Source organism: Chiroxiphia lanceolata, chromosome 22, assembly GCF_009829145.1.
Source record: "Chiroxiphia lanceolata isolate bChiLan1 chromosome 22, bChiLan1.pri, whole genome shotgun sequence".
Taxonomy (NCBI): domain Eukaryota; kingdom Metazoa; phylum Chordata; class Aves; order Passeriformes; family Pipridae; genus Chiroxiphia; species Chiroxiphia lanceolata.
Window position 1 is genome coordinate 118,385 of NC_045658.1, and position 16,676 is coordinate 135,060.

General features: G+C 51.9%; 1 protein-coding gene across 3 annotated transcripts; it reads right to left on the reverse strand.

Annotated features, from left to right (window-relative positions):
- Positions 1–1,228: 1,228 nt before the first annotated feature.
- Positions 1,229–16,353, reverse strand: LOC116797324 (neuroblastoma suppressor of tumorigenicity 1). 3 transcript variants are annotated; one of them, XM_032708715.1, is made up of 4 exons: positions 16,334–16,353; positions 5,623–5,814; positions 5,332–5,443; positions 1,229–2,509 (listed from the first exon to the last, which is right to left on the reverse strand). In XM_032708715.1, the coding sequence occupies exons 2-4, from the start codon at positions 5,787–5,789 to the stop codon at positions 2,255–2,257; spliced, it is 534 nt and encodes a 177-aa protein (XP_032564606.1). In that variant the 5' UTR covers positions 5,790–5,814; positions 16,334–16,353; the 3' UTR covers positions 1,229–2,254. The 3 variants fall into 3 exon arrangements, with proteins under 3 accessions (XP_032564606.1, XP_032564604.1, XP_032564605.1); XM_032708713.1 differs by lacking the exon at positions 16,334–16,353 and adding an exon at positions 15,418–15,607; XM_032708714.1 differs by lacking the exon at positions 16,334–16,353 and adding an exon at positions 9,209–9,227.
- Between the last annotated feature and the right edge of the window lie 323 nt (positions 16,354–16,676).

Here is a 16,676-nt window from a genome sequence, read left to right on the forward strand (position 1 = left end):
AGAGCCTGGCTAACTACCTTGAAAAGATTTGTGTTTTCATCTGCACAACAGTCCATCACTGCCTACCTTTGCTGAAGCTCAGCTTGTGTTGAAAGGAGGTGGAGACATTCCATTTCAAACACCTTGGACTGCAGCTCCTGGAGTTTACAGGAACAGCACCCTGCTAAATCCAGCCTGTTTCCACTGTACACTAGTAAAAGGCCACATGATCGTGCTCAGTGACCACCACGGGTTTCTCCACCTCTTCCTGGCTCTTTCTTGAGAAGACACTTCACAGCATGAAAACATTATGTTAACACACAGGACACCTCCAGCCCTGCCAGGTCCTTCCTGTTTAGCCTGTCACTGTAGCATTTGCCGCCTTAATGCAAACCCTCTCCCACTTCCCAAACTTCAGAGAGCTGCTTTCCAAACCTGTGCAGAGCCCCCAGAGCCTCAACAAAAGGGGCAATAAGAGCTGGACTCAAGGAGGGAAGAAATAAGAGCTGCACTCAAAGAGAGGCAATAAGAGCTGGCTGCTGGCACAGCACAGCCTCTGGCCCCTCTGGGAGATGATGAGACCTTCCCCAAAGTCAGACTCAGACCAGGGAGCATCACTGATTGTTTCTGAGGGCACATCCACACTGGCCTGGCATCAGTGGGACCAGAGGTTTGCGAGGGTGCTCAGGGAATGCTTGATCCAAACCCGTTTGGGAAAGAGCCCACTGGTTTCAGCCAAGGCACCCAGCCCTTCCTCACCCACAGAGGAAAGAGCCCACTGGTTTCAGCCAAGGCACCCAGCCCTTCCTCACCCACAGAGGGATGTCCAGCCCATGTCTAAGTTCTCCTTCATCTGCTCCAGAAGAGTTCCCCGAGGCCCTGAACATCTGGATGAAACACGCTGGATCAAGACTGTCACCTAGTGGTAACAGAGCTGGTGAAGGTTGTGTGATCCCACAGATCCCACGCACTTCCCACACAAGTGGGACCTGACAGCCTGAAAACCTCCCGGCTGCAGCGACACCGCGCCTGGGCCACAGCTGATGTGCAGCTCCCCGTGCCCACATGCACAACACATGCTGAAGATCTGGGGTCAGTTTTCCTTTCAGCAGCTCTCCCTCCTCCTCCCAAATGGAATGCAGCAGAAAGCTGCAGGAGCCACGGTTCTGCCCTGGCCTGGCCCCTCCTGTCTGTCCTGGCTGGTGTCCTGGTGTCAGCACTGCCAAAAACCAGACAGGCATCAGAGCACTGAGCAGTGGAAGTCAGAACTAATTTATTTAAGAAAAAAAACAAAACCAAAACAAAACTCATCAAAAGTGGGGGGGGGGGGGGAGGCATCAATTACAAGCTCTGGAAGCTCTTGTCAGGACAGCGCCAAAGAATCAGCATTATACAACAGAGAGAGAGGGGCAGCAGGAGGGGCACAGGGCCCACCCTGAGCCTCCCCAGACCTGCCAGCACAGGGACATCCCGGCCCTTGGGCCCCCTTCTCCCTCCATCACCATTAAAAGTGCAGCAGGGAGAGGGGGTACAGGGCTAGCTCCTACCCAAACTCCCCATGGCTCTTGGCTTTCCCCTGCAGCCATGAAATGTGAAGCCTCAGCACTCATGGCATGATCCAGGTCCCTCATCCCCAAGGAGCCATGTGGTGGCCCTGGGGACAGCAAGGTAAGGGCTGTCACCACCACAGTACCCAGTCGCCTCCCACACACAGCCCCAGAGGCACATCCTGGGGCAAAACACTCCCCAAGAGCTGCCTGATACAAACTGTTAGGGTTAGATTAGTCCAGATCCAGCAGGTGCCAGGAGGAACAGCGTGTCCATGCTGAGCCTATATGGCAGGGAGGGAGAGAGGAGGAAGAAGGGATGCTGCTGGTCCCACCACCCCAGGAGAGATGTGCATCTCCTGTGGGATTGTGGAGAGGCTGCATCCCTTCTTCCTCCACCCTAGGCAGGAGCCATTAGAAGAGAAAACCCCAGAAGGGCTCCACACAGTTTTGGAACCTGTGGACAGCCCTGGGAGCCCCACTCAGCTCCTGCTCCTCTCAATATATTATTACTATGATGTGCAAGTAGTTTTGCATCAGAAAACACTGAGCCCTCGTGTCCCACTCAGCAGCTCCAGCCCTGCCTGTGCCTTCAAACATTCTTCCAGCGCCGGGGTGTCGGGGAGCAAAGCGTGAGGGCAGCAATTAGACAGGAAAGACTCCACCCCCCCCCCCCCAAACCCTCTCCCTCTCACACCCCCCTGCCAGGACAGTCCGCACAGGCTGGGTCACTCCTCGCCCTCCTCCTCGTGGTGGTGGTGGCTGGAGGCAGGAGGTTCCTCCACCTCCTGCTGGTGGTGGGTGTAGTGGTGGGGGCCAGGACCCTCGGCAGGCATATTCTCCTCAGCGTTCAGGTAGACGTTGAACAGGGCTCCTTCGTGGCTTGGCTCCTTCCCACACGCCTGGCAGCTGCAGTGCAGGATCTTCTCCACCAGCTTGTCCACCCTGGGGATCTCCTCATTTCCCGGACAGTCCAGTGTCACCTGGGCAGCGGGACAAGGACACAGTGAGTGTGGAGGTTCCCGTCCTGAGGAGGGAGGTCTGACCTGCCCCGTGCCCTGAAGATTTGGGGTGTTTTAAGCCAGAAGTGATGGGTTTCTATCCATAGAAACCAAACCTCCCTGTCAGTCTGCAAGGTGAGAGTTGTCTGGGAACATCTCATGAGGTCACAAGCTCCAGAGACCTAAGGAAAATCACAGAACCATGAAGGTTGGAAGAGACCTTCAAGATCAACGAGTCCTACCGTTAACCCAGCACTACCATAATCACGCCTAAATCACAGAGGCATAGAATCACAGAATTATTTCGGTTGGAAGAGACCTCCAAGATCATCAAGTCCAGTCTATGACTGATCTCCACCTTGTCAACTAGACCAGAGCACTCAGTGCCACAGTGTCCTAGTTACAGGGGCTGGGACCAGTTTATCACTATGTGGGTATAACCAAAACTGTGTATTCTACCCCCTCTCTGTCATTTCTGATGGACTGTTAATAAATGGACTGTTTGCAGCAGCTGCTCAGGGCCCACCTGACACCTCAGGCTACAAGCTGGGTGTTAAAGAAACTCTGCAAGGCAGGGGAGTGTTCTTTTGCTTGCACACCAATGACTCAGCTGTGATAACTTCCCTCCAGAAAGGCATTAACACCTTCACACCCAGCCTGAGGGGTCATCTCTGCTAATGGGCCACCTTGGACTGGCATAACAGGCAGCTGCAACACCCAGACCATCAAAGATTCCAAAAATATCTCATGACTCACAAAGATAAATCACCCATTGTAAAACTCCCTGCCTTGAGGGAGGCACTGGGCACTTCCACCTGAACCTGAGCACATATAATCTTGGGGTTTTGGGACTTCTGGTGTCACTCATTGGATCCAGAGGAGGACCAGAACTTCAACAGGACTGTGACTGTCACTCTTGACAAAACTATTACCATCACGTCAACAGGACTGCAATCATCATCTGGACCAACAGGTTTCCTTTCCTTTTACTTTGCCCCCAGGGGACCACGTGGTGCTCAGCACAGGGGTGGACGAACACCAAACACCCTTCTGTTCCTGTCCCAGGGTGCAGGGTTATACATCTGTCTTTGTGGGTTAAAATACAGTTTTAAGATACGGTTTTCTCTGTTTCACTGCATTTATTGTAATTTTTTTTAGTAAATTGTAACTCTGACTTGTAATCTCTCAAGTTGGTTTAATTTCTTCCGTCAGTTTACTTTTAAACTAGCACACTGTCCTAGTTAGAGCAGCCAGGACCAGTTCATCACTGTGTGGGTGTAACCCAAACTGTGTATTCTACACCCTCTATGTCATTTCCCAGGAACTGTTAACAATAGACCATTTGCATCAGCTGCCCAGAGCACACCTGACCCCTCAGGCCATAAGCTGGGTGTTAAGAAGCCTGTGAGACAGGAGGATGTTCCTCTCCTCACACCAATGACTCAGGTGTGATAACTCCTCTCCGGGGAGTCATCAGCACCTCCACACCCAGCCTGAGGGGTCATGTCTGCTAAAGGACCACCAAGGATTCCAAAAATATCCCACGACTCACAATCACCCATTGTGGAACTCCCTGCCCTGGGGGAGGTACTGGGAATTCCCACTGGAACCTGAGTGTATATAATCTTGGGGTCTTGGGACTTCTGGGCTCACTCTTGGGATCCAGAGGAGGACCAGAACCTCAACCAGACTGCAACCACCACTCTCGACCGCACTGCGACCACCACTCTCACCAACAGGTTTTCCTCTCCTTTTACTTTGGACTCAGGGGGACCACGTGGGGCTCAGCACGGGGGCCAACGAACACTATTCTGTTTGTGTCCCAGGGTGCTGGGTTATACGTCTGGGTTTTGTGGGCTAAAACCAATTGTTTGTCCGTATAATAGTATTTATCATATTATTGTTATTAAATTGTAACTCTGACTTATAATCTCTTTTGAGTTGGGTTCATTTCTCCTGCTGGTTTACCTTTAAACCAGCACACACACACATCCAGTCATTTCTTGAATGCTTCCAGAGACAATGACTCCACAGCCTCCCCAAGGAACATATTCCAATGTCTGACCACTCTCTCTAATTTTTTTCTGTTACCTAATCTGAACCTCCCCTGGTGCAACTTAGGGCCATTTCTTCTTGTCTTTTCACTTGAGATGTGGCAGAAGAGACCAACCCCCGCCTCACTCCAACCTCCTTTCATCCCCAGCTCCAGCTAGACAACACTCCCAGTCACCACTGGCACAGGAATATCGGTGTGATGGCAAAGGTCACTCACAAGACATGATACTGAACAGCTCAGATAGTTTAGACTAAAGCCTCTGATCAAATGGGAGCTGAAAGCAAAGCAGAGAGCTGAGCCCAGCTCCCTGGGGCCTAAGCTTCCCTTGGAAGAGGGTTTATGGCTCTGCCAGTGTCAATGGTAGCAGGAAACTGTGAGGTCTGAGGGTGACTGACCATGGGAGGCACTTCTGGACATCAAACAGGGCAAAAACTCCCAAGTGGGAACAGGCAAAGGAAGCGGTGGAGAGAACAGACACGTGGGATGAGCACAGGGAAGAATAATGCAGGGAATGACAGGGGATGGCTCTGCAAACAGAGGGATAAAGGCATCATTCAGCACAGCAGTCACATTGCTTCCAGCAGCTTCTTCCACTCAGGCATCTCAAGACAGGGCACGGTCACCTGGGAGACACCCTGGAAGGAAACTACAAGTGGGAAAACCTCAGGGAAGGAGAACAACTTGCTGTAAAGTGGTGGCAGAGCAGAGCTCCTGAGTGAAGCCCCTTGGAGCAGGCACGGATACTCACGATTTCCCACATGGACTGGGCTGGCATGCAGGAGTCGCAGTGAACCAGGGACTCTGTGGACTGGGGGAAGGTGTTGGGGACGCTGTAGCTGAAACACTGTCCCAGACAGGCCCTGCAAAGACAACAGGAGGGATGGGGGCTCAAGGGAGGTGCCTGCTCTTCTCAGCAAAGGCAGAAGGAGATCTGGCCTTCCACTGGGACAGGTGGAGGCAGGAGTGTGCGATTGACAGTCTCCAAAGCCACTCCTGTGCCATTAGCTGCCTCCAGCCCTGTGCTGAGGTAGATCTGTACCTGTTCTGGATGGATTTGGACTCGCAGCCACTGTGCCCCACGATCTGGGTGATGTTCTTGGCCTCACACCAGGCGCTCTTGTCCGGGAAGAGGGCGAGCTTGTTGATGGGCGGGGGAGCGGCCAGGAGCGCTGGGAAGAGGGCACCCACCACGAACCATAACATCATGGCCAGCTCTGCCAAAATCCTACACCTGCACACAGAGAGCAAAGCATTAGCAGGAAAGAAAACAGGCAAACCAGCTGAGTTCTCCAACCCCATGGAAGTTCTTGGCTGAGACAAGCATAGGTACATCCTCCCTGCTGTGGCCAGGATGGCTCCCCAAAACACTGCCTGGGGAGCGGGATGTGCTGCTCTGCCTCTTCCCCTTTCAAAACAGCTCTGGGGCAGGGAGATACCTGCGTTACCTCTCCCAGTCTCTGTGCCAGGAGCAACAGCAGCTTTTCATTTCCCACCCAAAGCTGGGTTGGGAGAAGTTTGCAAACGAAAACATCACCGCCACAGGCCAAGCCAGGCTGGAGAAGTCCTGGACCACAGAAATGTTATTATCTGAGGAAGGAACAAGCTTCCCCACTTCCTTTTCTCCCACCTTAAAAGCCAAAGCTGGTCTTGCTGCAAGCCTTCCCGGGAAAAAGGGAAGGAAAACCCCTCTCATCTCGGACTTGTGCAGCAGATGTCGCTGCAAGGCAGTAGCACAGAGGGACACGTGGAAACCTCAATCCAGGGGCTGGAAACCCGCAGGAAAGACCAACACAATATTTATTTTTATAGAGCCACTCAAATTCTGCAAAGGGTTATCCCAAAGATGAGAATTTGGGCAGTGGACAAGGGGGGGGTGGGCTTGAATAACAAGCATAAACCTAACTCGCAAAGGCGGTCAGCTTGGAGGTCACTTCCCACTTCCAGAGGAATTCCACCCGGGGTTTCCTTGCTCTGCTCTCCGGCCAAGGTGCCTGAATTAACACTCCCAATCACTGGGGAAAGGCAGATGGAAAAGCATCATAGAAACAGGGAAATTTTTTCCTGTGTGGGGTTTCACCAGTCATGGTGAAAGGCAGACATTTATACTTCCTAAAATATTTGTTAGAACCATGTTATTTGTTATTTCCTTCTATTTATTTATCCAGACAATGATCCAAAGCCCACATTGGAAAGACTCCTGTTGACTCCCATGGCTCCTGGATCCAGACCTCTAATGTTTGCTGCGAAGGAGAAGAAAAATGCCTTCTTCCTCAGACACTGGTGTCAGAGGCAGCTGGGGACTCCCAGCGGGGTGTTCCCAGGCCACTCTATCTGTCTCCGCAGTCCTCTCCCACATCCCGTGGGCTGGAAGACCACTAGGATTATCTACACGACTGAGACACCTTCCTAGGCACCGCCCGCAGCTCCAGCTCAGGGATTTTAACGTCATATGGGGTTTTGCCCTACTATCCCTCCACTGAGCCCAACTTCCTGGATCTGAATCAAGAGAGAGACAAGATTCTTCCTGTTCTCCATCCCATGGCACCTAGAAAAGAGCATTCTCACTCACAGGATCTCTGGAGGAATCAAGTGGGGTCTCTGCTAACTTTCCTTATTTCCTGGTGATACAAGAACCACAATTGTGTAATGCAGCAACACTTGTACAGCCCTGGCTTCCTAATCCCCCAGCACTTGTGGGATGGGAATCCCACAGTCCCCAGTGGGAATACCTGCTCCAAGTGAGGTTTGCAGGTGTTGGCTGGAGACAAGCAGAAGGTTTTAACCCCTGCACTTGCCCTGCCATTAATGAGAGCTGTGGGGTTAAATACTTTTGCCTTGAAGATGACTCTTAGGACTTCTGCTTCCTGAATTTTTTTCCATTTCACTGGGGGAATTCTGTGATTTCTGTAAGAAGAACCAGGCTCAGCTGCACACACACACAAAACACTTGGTTTGCTTGGTTTTCCGAAACAGCATGGCTCATTCCTCAAATGCCAGCAGCTCTGTGCTAAGGAATCCCACTCCCAAAGTCCGAGATCAGAGCCGGGATGCGACCCAAACAGCAAACACCTCCATCCCGAGGAACAGCTGAAATTCCTCTGGAGTCAGTGCACAAGTTCACTTCCACATGCCCCATGAGAGAGCAATTTCCTTATTTGCAAAGAAAGGTGGTGGGTGGTTTTTGTCCAGGTTTTTGTGCATCTCTACCCAGCTGCAAAGAGACAAACATTCCTGTCTGTGCTGAGTCCTGCTTCCCTGGAAGCTTTTATTGTTCCTGGAGGGAGGTGTTCAATTGCCAGAGGCACGAAGGATCCTCTCGGAGCATCTGGGTCCCTGTGAGGAAGATGAGTGAGGTTGTGCTCTGCTAAAGCACAGGATCTGGCCTGGATTCAGTAAAGCACTTAAACATATGCTTAAGCCTTCTCCTTTCCCTTTTCCTGGGATGTGTTTGTAACCAGGGCCCCCAGCGACAACGGCCACTGGTCTCGTTTGCAGGGGGTGGTCGGAGAGTGGGGCAACTGAGAGCCTCCACAGCAGGGGAACTGGGTATCCCTACGGATCTGGAGCAATTCCAACTCTCCTCCGTTCCTCAGGGCACCCTGGTGCCGAGCGGTGCTACCCCCCAGTGACCTGAAGCCTTGAACACGCCACATCCACAGCACACGCTGCTCTCCTGCTCACAAGAATGCCCTGGAACCCGCAGGGCCACATTTCTAGTAAGTAACAAGGTTTATGCCGGTGCCTAGGAAAACATCTGATGCAGCTGAGTTTGGGAGGGAGCTGGGGTTGGAAGCAGCCCTGGCGTGTCCGCTGGAATAGCTCAAAGCAGTCATGCGAACAGTGCTGCCACGAAAACCATTCATCTGACAGCAGCCACAGTGCCCGAGACAAAAGCGCCGTGTTCCTTCTCCCCCCGGCTGGGAAGGGAAGGGAAAAAGGAAGATAGGGCACCCGAGCAGGTTTGCAGACTCCCGATTAAATAAAGGCATTGAGCACATTCCTCCGTGACAAGCTAAATTACACGTTGCAGCCCCGAAAGGAACAAGTGTGTTCCATGGCTGACCCGGCGGCAGCAGCCACTTCCCCCCACAAAGGGCCTTCTTTTTCTTTCCCACACCGAGGCACGCTTTTTTCCCTGTTAGTCAAAGCTCTTCAAGCAGAAAGTTCAGCTCAGTTCCGGCAGAGTTCCCTCTGCAGGGAGCTTCCTCCCCATCCCTTCGGCCGTGTTTGGGAAATGAAATGACTCAGCCCCGAGCCTGGCACATCCCAGGCTCCCAGACAAACAACTTCTCAGTGCAGGCACAGCTGCGGTCTTGTGGTGAGCAGCTCCAGAGCCCTTTCCCCAGGTCCGAGGGGTGGAGGGGCAAAGTGTCCATGGCTGGTGGGTCTCAGGGAACCACCTCAAAACCACTGCGAGGCCCAGGAGTTCTGCTGACAGCTCAGCCTCCCATGATCCCAGTTTGGAGATCTGCTGGTACCACCTCAGATGTTCTGTGCCACCCAGAAGAGCTCTTTCCTCCCGTTCCAACAGTCCCGGGACTCTCAGGAGTCCCTCAAGCAGCGCCTGGAAGCAGCTGGGAAAACCTACATTGTTACGCTGGCCAGAGGACAATCACTGGAATTACCTCGGAGGCCGTGTTCCCACCATCCAGCCCACAGCTGTTCTCAGCCATTTGGAAACCAAACACTTCTGGAGGAAAATAAAACAGATCTAATCAGTTTTACCGTCTTTTTCCAGTGTGAAATTTACACCATAACACAAGACAAGCTTGCAGGTGGACATGGGGAATGTTTCATGAGTAGTTTAATGTGTTTATAGGTATTTTTCTTATCCAGGATCTTGCAATTCTGCCAAATACATAAAACCACATATGCAGGTAGATTGTGCTCGTGGCCACACACACAGCGTCCTGGTTCTGAGAAACAAGAACCCCCTAGGCTTTACAAACATTGCTCAGCCAAGGCTCACAGCCTGTGGATACAGCACAGAAACAGTGTCAGCTCCATGCTGGAGCTCAGGAAAATGGGACACGGCCTCACCTCAGTGCCTCACTCAGGGATCCAAGACCTTGTGTGAGACACACGAGATCTCAGCAGAGACGGACGAGGTGAAGGCTTCAGCTCCTGGTCTGGATTAGAGCTGGGACCTCCACTGTCCTCTCCAGCCTCCCTGGACACACAGCTGCCCTTCCTGACGGAGCCAGCTTCCCACCCAGCTGGGCTCTCTCTGCACCACACCAAGAGCAACCCCAGGTTGGTGTTAGACAGGAATCACAGCAGTCCTGGATCCTGCCTTTGTGTTCAACTGGATATTCGTGCCATTTTGCTGAGAAAAGCTGCTGCACAGCCTTGCTGCGAGAAGAGGAGGCCCCAGAGACATTCCGCGCCTCAGTTTCCCTCATTGCAAGAACAGAGACAGGGAAGCACCGAGTGAAGTGATGGGTTCAGGGAGAGCAGAAAAGCACAGGGAGGTCTTTGGAGTGCCAGATTTCCTTCGAGGGAAGCAGGAGGGGAGGGCTGGCTGCCAGCAGCCCTTGCCCCACACGATGCCATCAATGTTCCTCGATGGGAAGGTGCTCAGGCAAGGGCTCAGGAGAGGTGGGAATCAGGTTGGAACATCGTGTGGGGGAGTCACACAAGGACAATGTGCTGCTGGGAAAGGGGGGGGTCACTGCCTGGAGAGGAGGAAGCTCTCCCAGGACATGGGTGGGATCACTCCTGTGTGTGGAGGCAGCCAGGAGAGATCTTGATAGCCACTAAAACACTAAAAGGTAAATGATTATTTAGGCACCTAAAAGGAAGTGAAGCCACAATGTCTGCTTTGGTGGCAACTGGAAAGAGACATCCCAGAAAGATCCAGGGCATGGCTCTCCTCAGACAGGATTAGGTCTATAACTTCTGAATATCACCAGGGATTGCCTCTTAGGAAACTCAACTCAAATAATAGTTGCTTACATGGAATAAAAAATTATTATAAGCCAGCATTATTAGCAGGAAAAGATTAAATCTCAACTGCAAAAAAATGAAAAGTCAGTGTGTACTGAAACAATCTATCAAAACAACAGATGTTATTCAATACTTGTCCTTATTTAATACCTCCTCCTTTTTTGAAATTTGCATTTAGCTAAGACTTGAGATTTTTGGGGACTCTACTGTAGTGAGTGCAACAGTCAAAAAAATCTAATCGATGTCATGACAACGTGGGCAAGGGAGAGGGAAGAGAACTCTCCACTGAGAATGTCTGGAGGTAATTCTTCAAGACACAAGAGAGCTCCGCTGAACACAGAAGTCTCTCCTGAGCTCAGAGCTTCAGGCTTGCTTCACTGAGCTGCAAAATCTGGGAAGAAATTACAAAAAAAAACACAAGGAACTAGCACAGGAAGACATTTGATTTTTAACAACCACAAGAATCCATCCTAAGAACTTTTTGATAGTGGAGCAAAAGCTGTGTCGTTTCTCACCGTGGACCTGGCTGTCTCTGCTCCTTTCAGGAGCAGATAGAGCTTCCCTTTCTGTAAAATATTAATTTCCACTCAAGCACAGTTGGGCAAGTCACAGAAATAAAGCAGCAATAGAGAAAAGCAGCGCAGCATTTTTAAAGCACTCTGCCCTCCCCACTTTGGCCAGAAAGTCAAAAGATTTTGGTACACCAGGAGTTTCAATCTAGCTTCTTGACCATGCACTGAGCACTTTGGAAATACATTTTCTGCAGCCAGGAAAAAAAAAAATCCAAGCTGCTTTACCTACAAAAGTCATTGGAAATCTACCTCTGGACTTACATAGGCTTAGAATGGGGTCCTGAAGGAGCTCTGCTGGAAAAGGGACACACTAATGGCCTGTGGAAGAGGCAAGAGTCATATAAACAGTTTGTGGTAATTCATTTCAATTGCTCAATTTCTTCAGCATTAAGAACAATCACGGCCAGGAAAATGCATCAACCTGAAGCACAGGAATATATCCTGGCCCCACACTGCCCTCCACTCCCTCTCCAAGCACATGAGGCTCTGCAGCCCCTAAAGGCAGCAGGACAAGCGGGATGGGAGCAAAGATCAGCTGAGACCTGGAAAACAAGCTGGGGGCCAGCCCAGTTTTGGGGAGCAGCAGGACTGGGGTGCCTCAGCAAACTGGGGAGAAGGAGAGGGTCCAGGCCCTGCCTGAGCCCCCACTCAGGGAAGAGCCCGCCTGGCGCGGGGCGCTGTGGCTGGAACATTCCCAGCGGGGGGTCGGATCCGGGTGCATCTCAGCTAATATGAGAACCAGGCACTTCCAAACACAGCTGTGAGCAGTGTTCCAGCCGGAGGCCATGCTCGCATGTCTGGACCTGAGTGAGGCTTGGCTCCCTCCTGAGTTTTCCCTGGAGCTGGTGTTTCCCACACAGCCATCCCACACACCCACTGGCACAGAGCAGGGAGAGTCAGCCTGGAGCTGAGGGCACCCACTGCACTTTGGCCCTGCAGGAGGACAACTAGTGTCCAAATTCAGACTGTGGATCCAACCCCTTCAAAAATCCCATGGATAACAGTGACTGCTGCTCTCTCCAATGCTGTCCCCAAGCCCTGTGAACAGCAATTTCCTACTCAGTATGGAAAGGGAATATCTTTTCCTCCACCCCCACAGTACCACTATCAGCAGCCTGGCCACTATCCCTCACCTCCCCAAAGCACCAGGCTTGCCCCAGAGCATGGTCACACCATTTTCCAGAGCCTCTCCCCTCCTTGTTTGGACACAGCTTTCATGGAGCCAGCAATAAAACCCGCAGGATCCCATGAGTCGCTCACTTTTATCCATGTTTGATTTGCAGGCACCAGCGGTTTCCCTGGGGAGAGCTTCTCCCAGCAGGCCCAGTTCTGCTTTCACTTAGAGTGAGGTAAACTGGGACTGGCTCCTCCAAATGACTCCACTGGTGCAAATGAGATCAGAATCTGGCACCACTCGTCTTACTCAAAACAAGCCTAACTGGAACCAGATAAAACCAGTTCCAGTACATAGTGGCCACCAGGATGATGATTTTTTAATTCCTGCAGGCAGAGGGGAGCTGTCTCGGATGCCAACCACACTGGCTTTTGCCTTGCTGGGTCATTCATTACCAAACTTGCATAAAAACCCAGCGCAGCAGGGTTGCGCCTGAAGGATCAGGTTCCCAGCTGCTGGAGCAAGAAGGGGAAAGAGAGAAGGAGAAAGGGGCTTGCTTGGGGATAGAGCTGTGGATCTTTCAGGATCCTCCCTGCTGTTTCCTTCCCCCTTTAGCAGCCATTTAGGCCATATCTGGGTCACAACAGCAGAAATCCAGTGACCTGAGTGCTGTTTTGCCCTTTTACTCTCTGCTTTACACTGCACCAGCCTCCTCAGTTTTGATGATATAAACCCAAAGTCCCTGTTATTTACCCACTGCACTGACCAAAATATCTCCAACATCAAGGCATAAAAACACATGGAAGTGCGGGGTCAGAGATGTTTGCAGGTAACAAAACAGTTCACAGCTCAGGTGGTATTTTCAGTTGCTACCAGGGCTGAACCAACACTCGACATTTAGACAGTTTCTCCTGAAACTGCAGGATTGGGCCCAGGAACTACAAGGAAATCACACCGTGGCCCAAACACTGCTCTTTTTGCCCCTCTGGACGAGTTGCCTGAACTCTGTGTTGGAGAAAAAGGAGATTTAAACAACATCTGAGAGTGACCCAAGCAAGGGCTCGATCCTGACTCCATTTCCAAAGCTCAGCTCCAAAGGACTGTGATCTTGGCTGAGATGGGGCTATTGGCCCAGCCCAGCTCCATAACTGATGCGAATGGGTGCTGGGTTGTTCCATTCCCATCATCAGTGCTAATTTACACCCGGGAAAGCCCTGGCACCCAGTGCCCCACATCCCTCCCTCCCTAAACAGCACTGCACAAGAAACAAAGGTCTGGGGAACAGCAAGCACAGCTTCTTCCAGGGCTAACAGGAGGCATGGAGAACAGACCACCCCTCATTCCCACTCTGAAACTCCCCTAGAAGGACAGTTTTATCAGCTGTTTGGGTTTTTAAGAGTCTGGTATGAGTGGGTGTGAAGTTTCTTTGCCCTCAGCCCTGCTGGACACCCCCGGCACTCTGCCCCTTGCTTTTTCACAAGGGATCTCTGAGCTTGGGAGACTCCAGGTGAGGGTTGTTTTTTCCAGCAGACTGCAAAACAAAAAGAGCAGGAGCAACGCCCAAGGACAGAGTAAGAACCCAGCTCTGCCCACTCTGCAGCCACTGCAGCTATGGTATGGGAGCTGGCAGAGGTAATGCCAATGCTTCAATGGGAATAGCATGGAGTTTGGGCAGGAAAAACTGCCCAGGAGTTTTCTCTGCTCCTCAGGCAGGTTTCCCATGGCTGTACCAGCCTGATCTGCCCTTGGCGATGCCAACACACGCCACGGGCAAAGTTACTCCACCACAGGCAGGTCTTCAAGGCTGCTTGAAAAGTATTTTGGCTCAGGGCCCAGTCCTGCACCTCCAGAGCACCCAAAAATTCCCTCCAGCTCGACTCTTCTCCTCACTCCAGAAAGACGACCGGGCACTCAGGAAGACTATGCTCATTTGCCCTTTTTGCGAGACCACAAACTCCCTAAGCTGGAATTCGGCGCGGAGAGGTCACGCCAAGAGCCCGGATTCTTCTCAGGGCTGTTTGCAAACACTTGGGATTTTTATACTGAAGGCAAATTCCATTTCCCATCCTGCGGTTTGCAAATTTGAGGCGAGCTGCCTTTTACGAGATGGGAGACTGCCTTCAGAAAAGCAAAAGTGCCCATTCTGTACAGCTGTTTTTTGGCTGGTTGGACATTGCAAAGAGGACATGGAGTTCTTCGGCTAAAAATACAAGGGAAAATCTGGTTCTCTCCATATCTCCAGGATCTTTCCCGCTTGTTTCAGTAGGGTGTAGATTTTTCCAAAAAAAACCCTGCATGGCAAAGCTGTGGTGTCCCAACTCCACAAACACTTCCTACAGGCTGAATTTTGAATTTGATAGGGTTAATCCAGTATGTAAAACTTAGATTGTGGAGCAGAGCAGAAATTTCTGGTGTCCTCATAAGAGCAATATTAGTAGGGAATAAGGGATTGTCCAGATCAACTTTAATGCAGCCTGAAAGCTAGCTAAAGCATGTTCTGTTCCGAAAATATCTCCCAGGAAAAAAAAAGAGAGGTCCTCACCGAGCACAAAACACATATATTACTGTACAGAACAAAACAGAATTTCTGCAAATACTTAGACAAACTGAAATACGTTAGGGCTCAAGAAACAGGTAAGGATATATTGTATATGCCATTGTATATTCTAGTAAGTGCCCAAACTATTTGTAGGATACAAGGATGTAAATTCATCCCCAGGATGAACTTTTCAAGGAACAAAAGTTTACTGCCTTGCCATCGGGAAACGTTCTTTCCTTTACGATCGCTGAAGTACCCCACGTCCGCTGGTGGCGTGGGTTAATCGATACTGAGCGTTCCCGTTCTTCCCCGTGGACTTTTGTTCGAAACCCGAAAACGATGGGAAGGAGGGAAGGACTGTACCACAGATGTGCGCCCGACACAGCTCCCGGCTCCCCAGCTCCCAGCCTTATATTTAATTGGAGCTAAAGCGGCGGTGGAAATAGTTTAACGATTGCAGAGCAAATTCCCCCAAGTCCGCCTCATCTGCAACCGATTTCTGCCCGTGGCTACATCCTCATCCTCCCGGCCATCAATCACCGGCAGGGTGGGGGAAGAAGAGAAGGGAGAGGAAAAGAGAATAATCTGGTGCGGGGGGGGGGGAGGGGGAAGCAGAAGGTTCGGGACGGGGGTGGAGGGGACACAAAGCCAAGGGCTACTCACCACCCAGGCGACGGCGGGGACATCCCATGGGGTCCGGGGCCCGGCGATGCCCAGCGGCTGCCGCATCCCCGGCGCGGCGGGGCGGCCACGGAGGGAGGCGCGGGGCGGGCGGGAGCTGCCGCCTTCTTCCCTCCCTCCCTTCCCTCCCTTCCCCCGGTGCCGGGCTCCGGGCGGTGCCGCCGGCCCCGCCGCTCGCGATTGCACAATCGGGGTGGGAAGGGAGAGGAGGGGAAAGGAGGGAGCGACGGCGGGAGGAGGGACGGAGGGAGCGGCAGTGGCAGCGCCCGCCCCGCCGGGGACCCGCCGAGGACCGGGCACGGAGACCCTCGAGCAGCCCCCGCGGCCGCCCGGCTGAGAGGTGAGAGCCGGAGCCCTAACACGGAGCTCACCCACCGACCTGGGCCGTGAACCCCGCGGAAAGGGCTAAAAACTAACGGGGAGAGCACGGTGGCGACGCCCGGCCGCAAAAACGAGGGGTCTTTGGAGAACTGTGTCCGAAGGGAATGTCCCAGCGCTTACTCCTGAAGTGACATAAACTGTCTGGATCGGGCTCGCCGAACGCTAACAATTCTTATTTAAACACAATTCTTGATAGAGAGTGCTTGGGGCAGAGTCCTGTCCAGATTGAAGACTTTGGGAAAGTTCTCCAGCACCAGAGACAAAGGTTCTCTCTTTTGCTTTTCCTTTCTTTTCCCTTCCTCTTTCTCTTCTTTTTCTCTGCTATCTCTTTCTTCTTCTTTCCCTCTTTCCCCTTCCCATTAAAAAACTAACAGCCAGACCCCATCCCAGTGAACCCCATTCATGGCTACCTTTCTGGCGGGGATAATTGCTGGGGACCAAAGGGCTCTGTTTCTGTATAGTCACAATTAATCTAACAGAGGCCCCCACATTAAACACTACCCAAATCAAAAGATACCTGCCAGGCTTGGCTGGGCTTTGCTGGCTCCTGTTGGTGTGAGGATTTGCATAGAGATCAGAGAAGCAGGAAGGGGAGGTGGGTAAGAAGAACCAGCTGTGCTGAGAGAAGCGTTGGTAATGCCTTGGCAGTGGTCCCTGGGGAGAGGTTTAGGGGCTGGGTGTTCACTGAAGGAGGCTGGAGGCTGCCAGTGAAGCAATGATTTCCTGCTGCTTAGTTTCTTCCAGCTCCAGGATAATAGGATTTGTAAATAAAATGGCAAAAAGCTGCTTCCAGCATCACTTTCTTACCCTGCGAGATGCAACATATCCAGTCCCCAAAATGTATGTACTGCTCAGCTCCA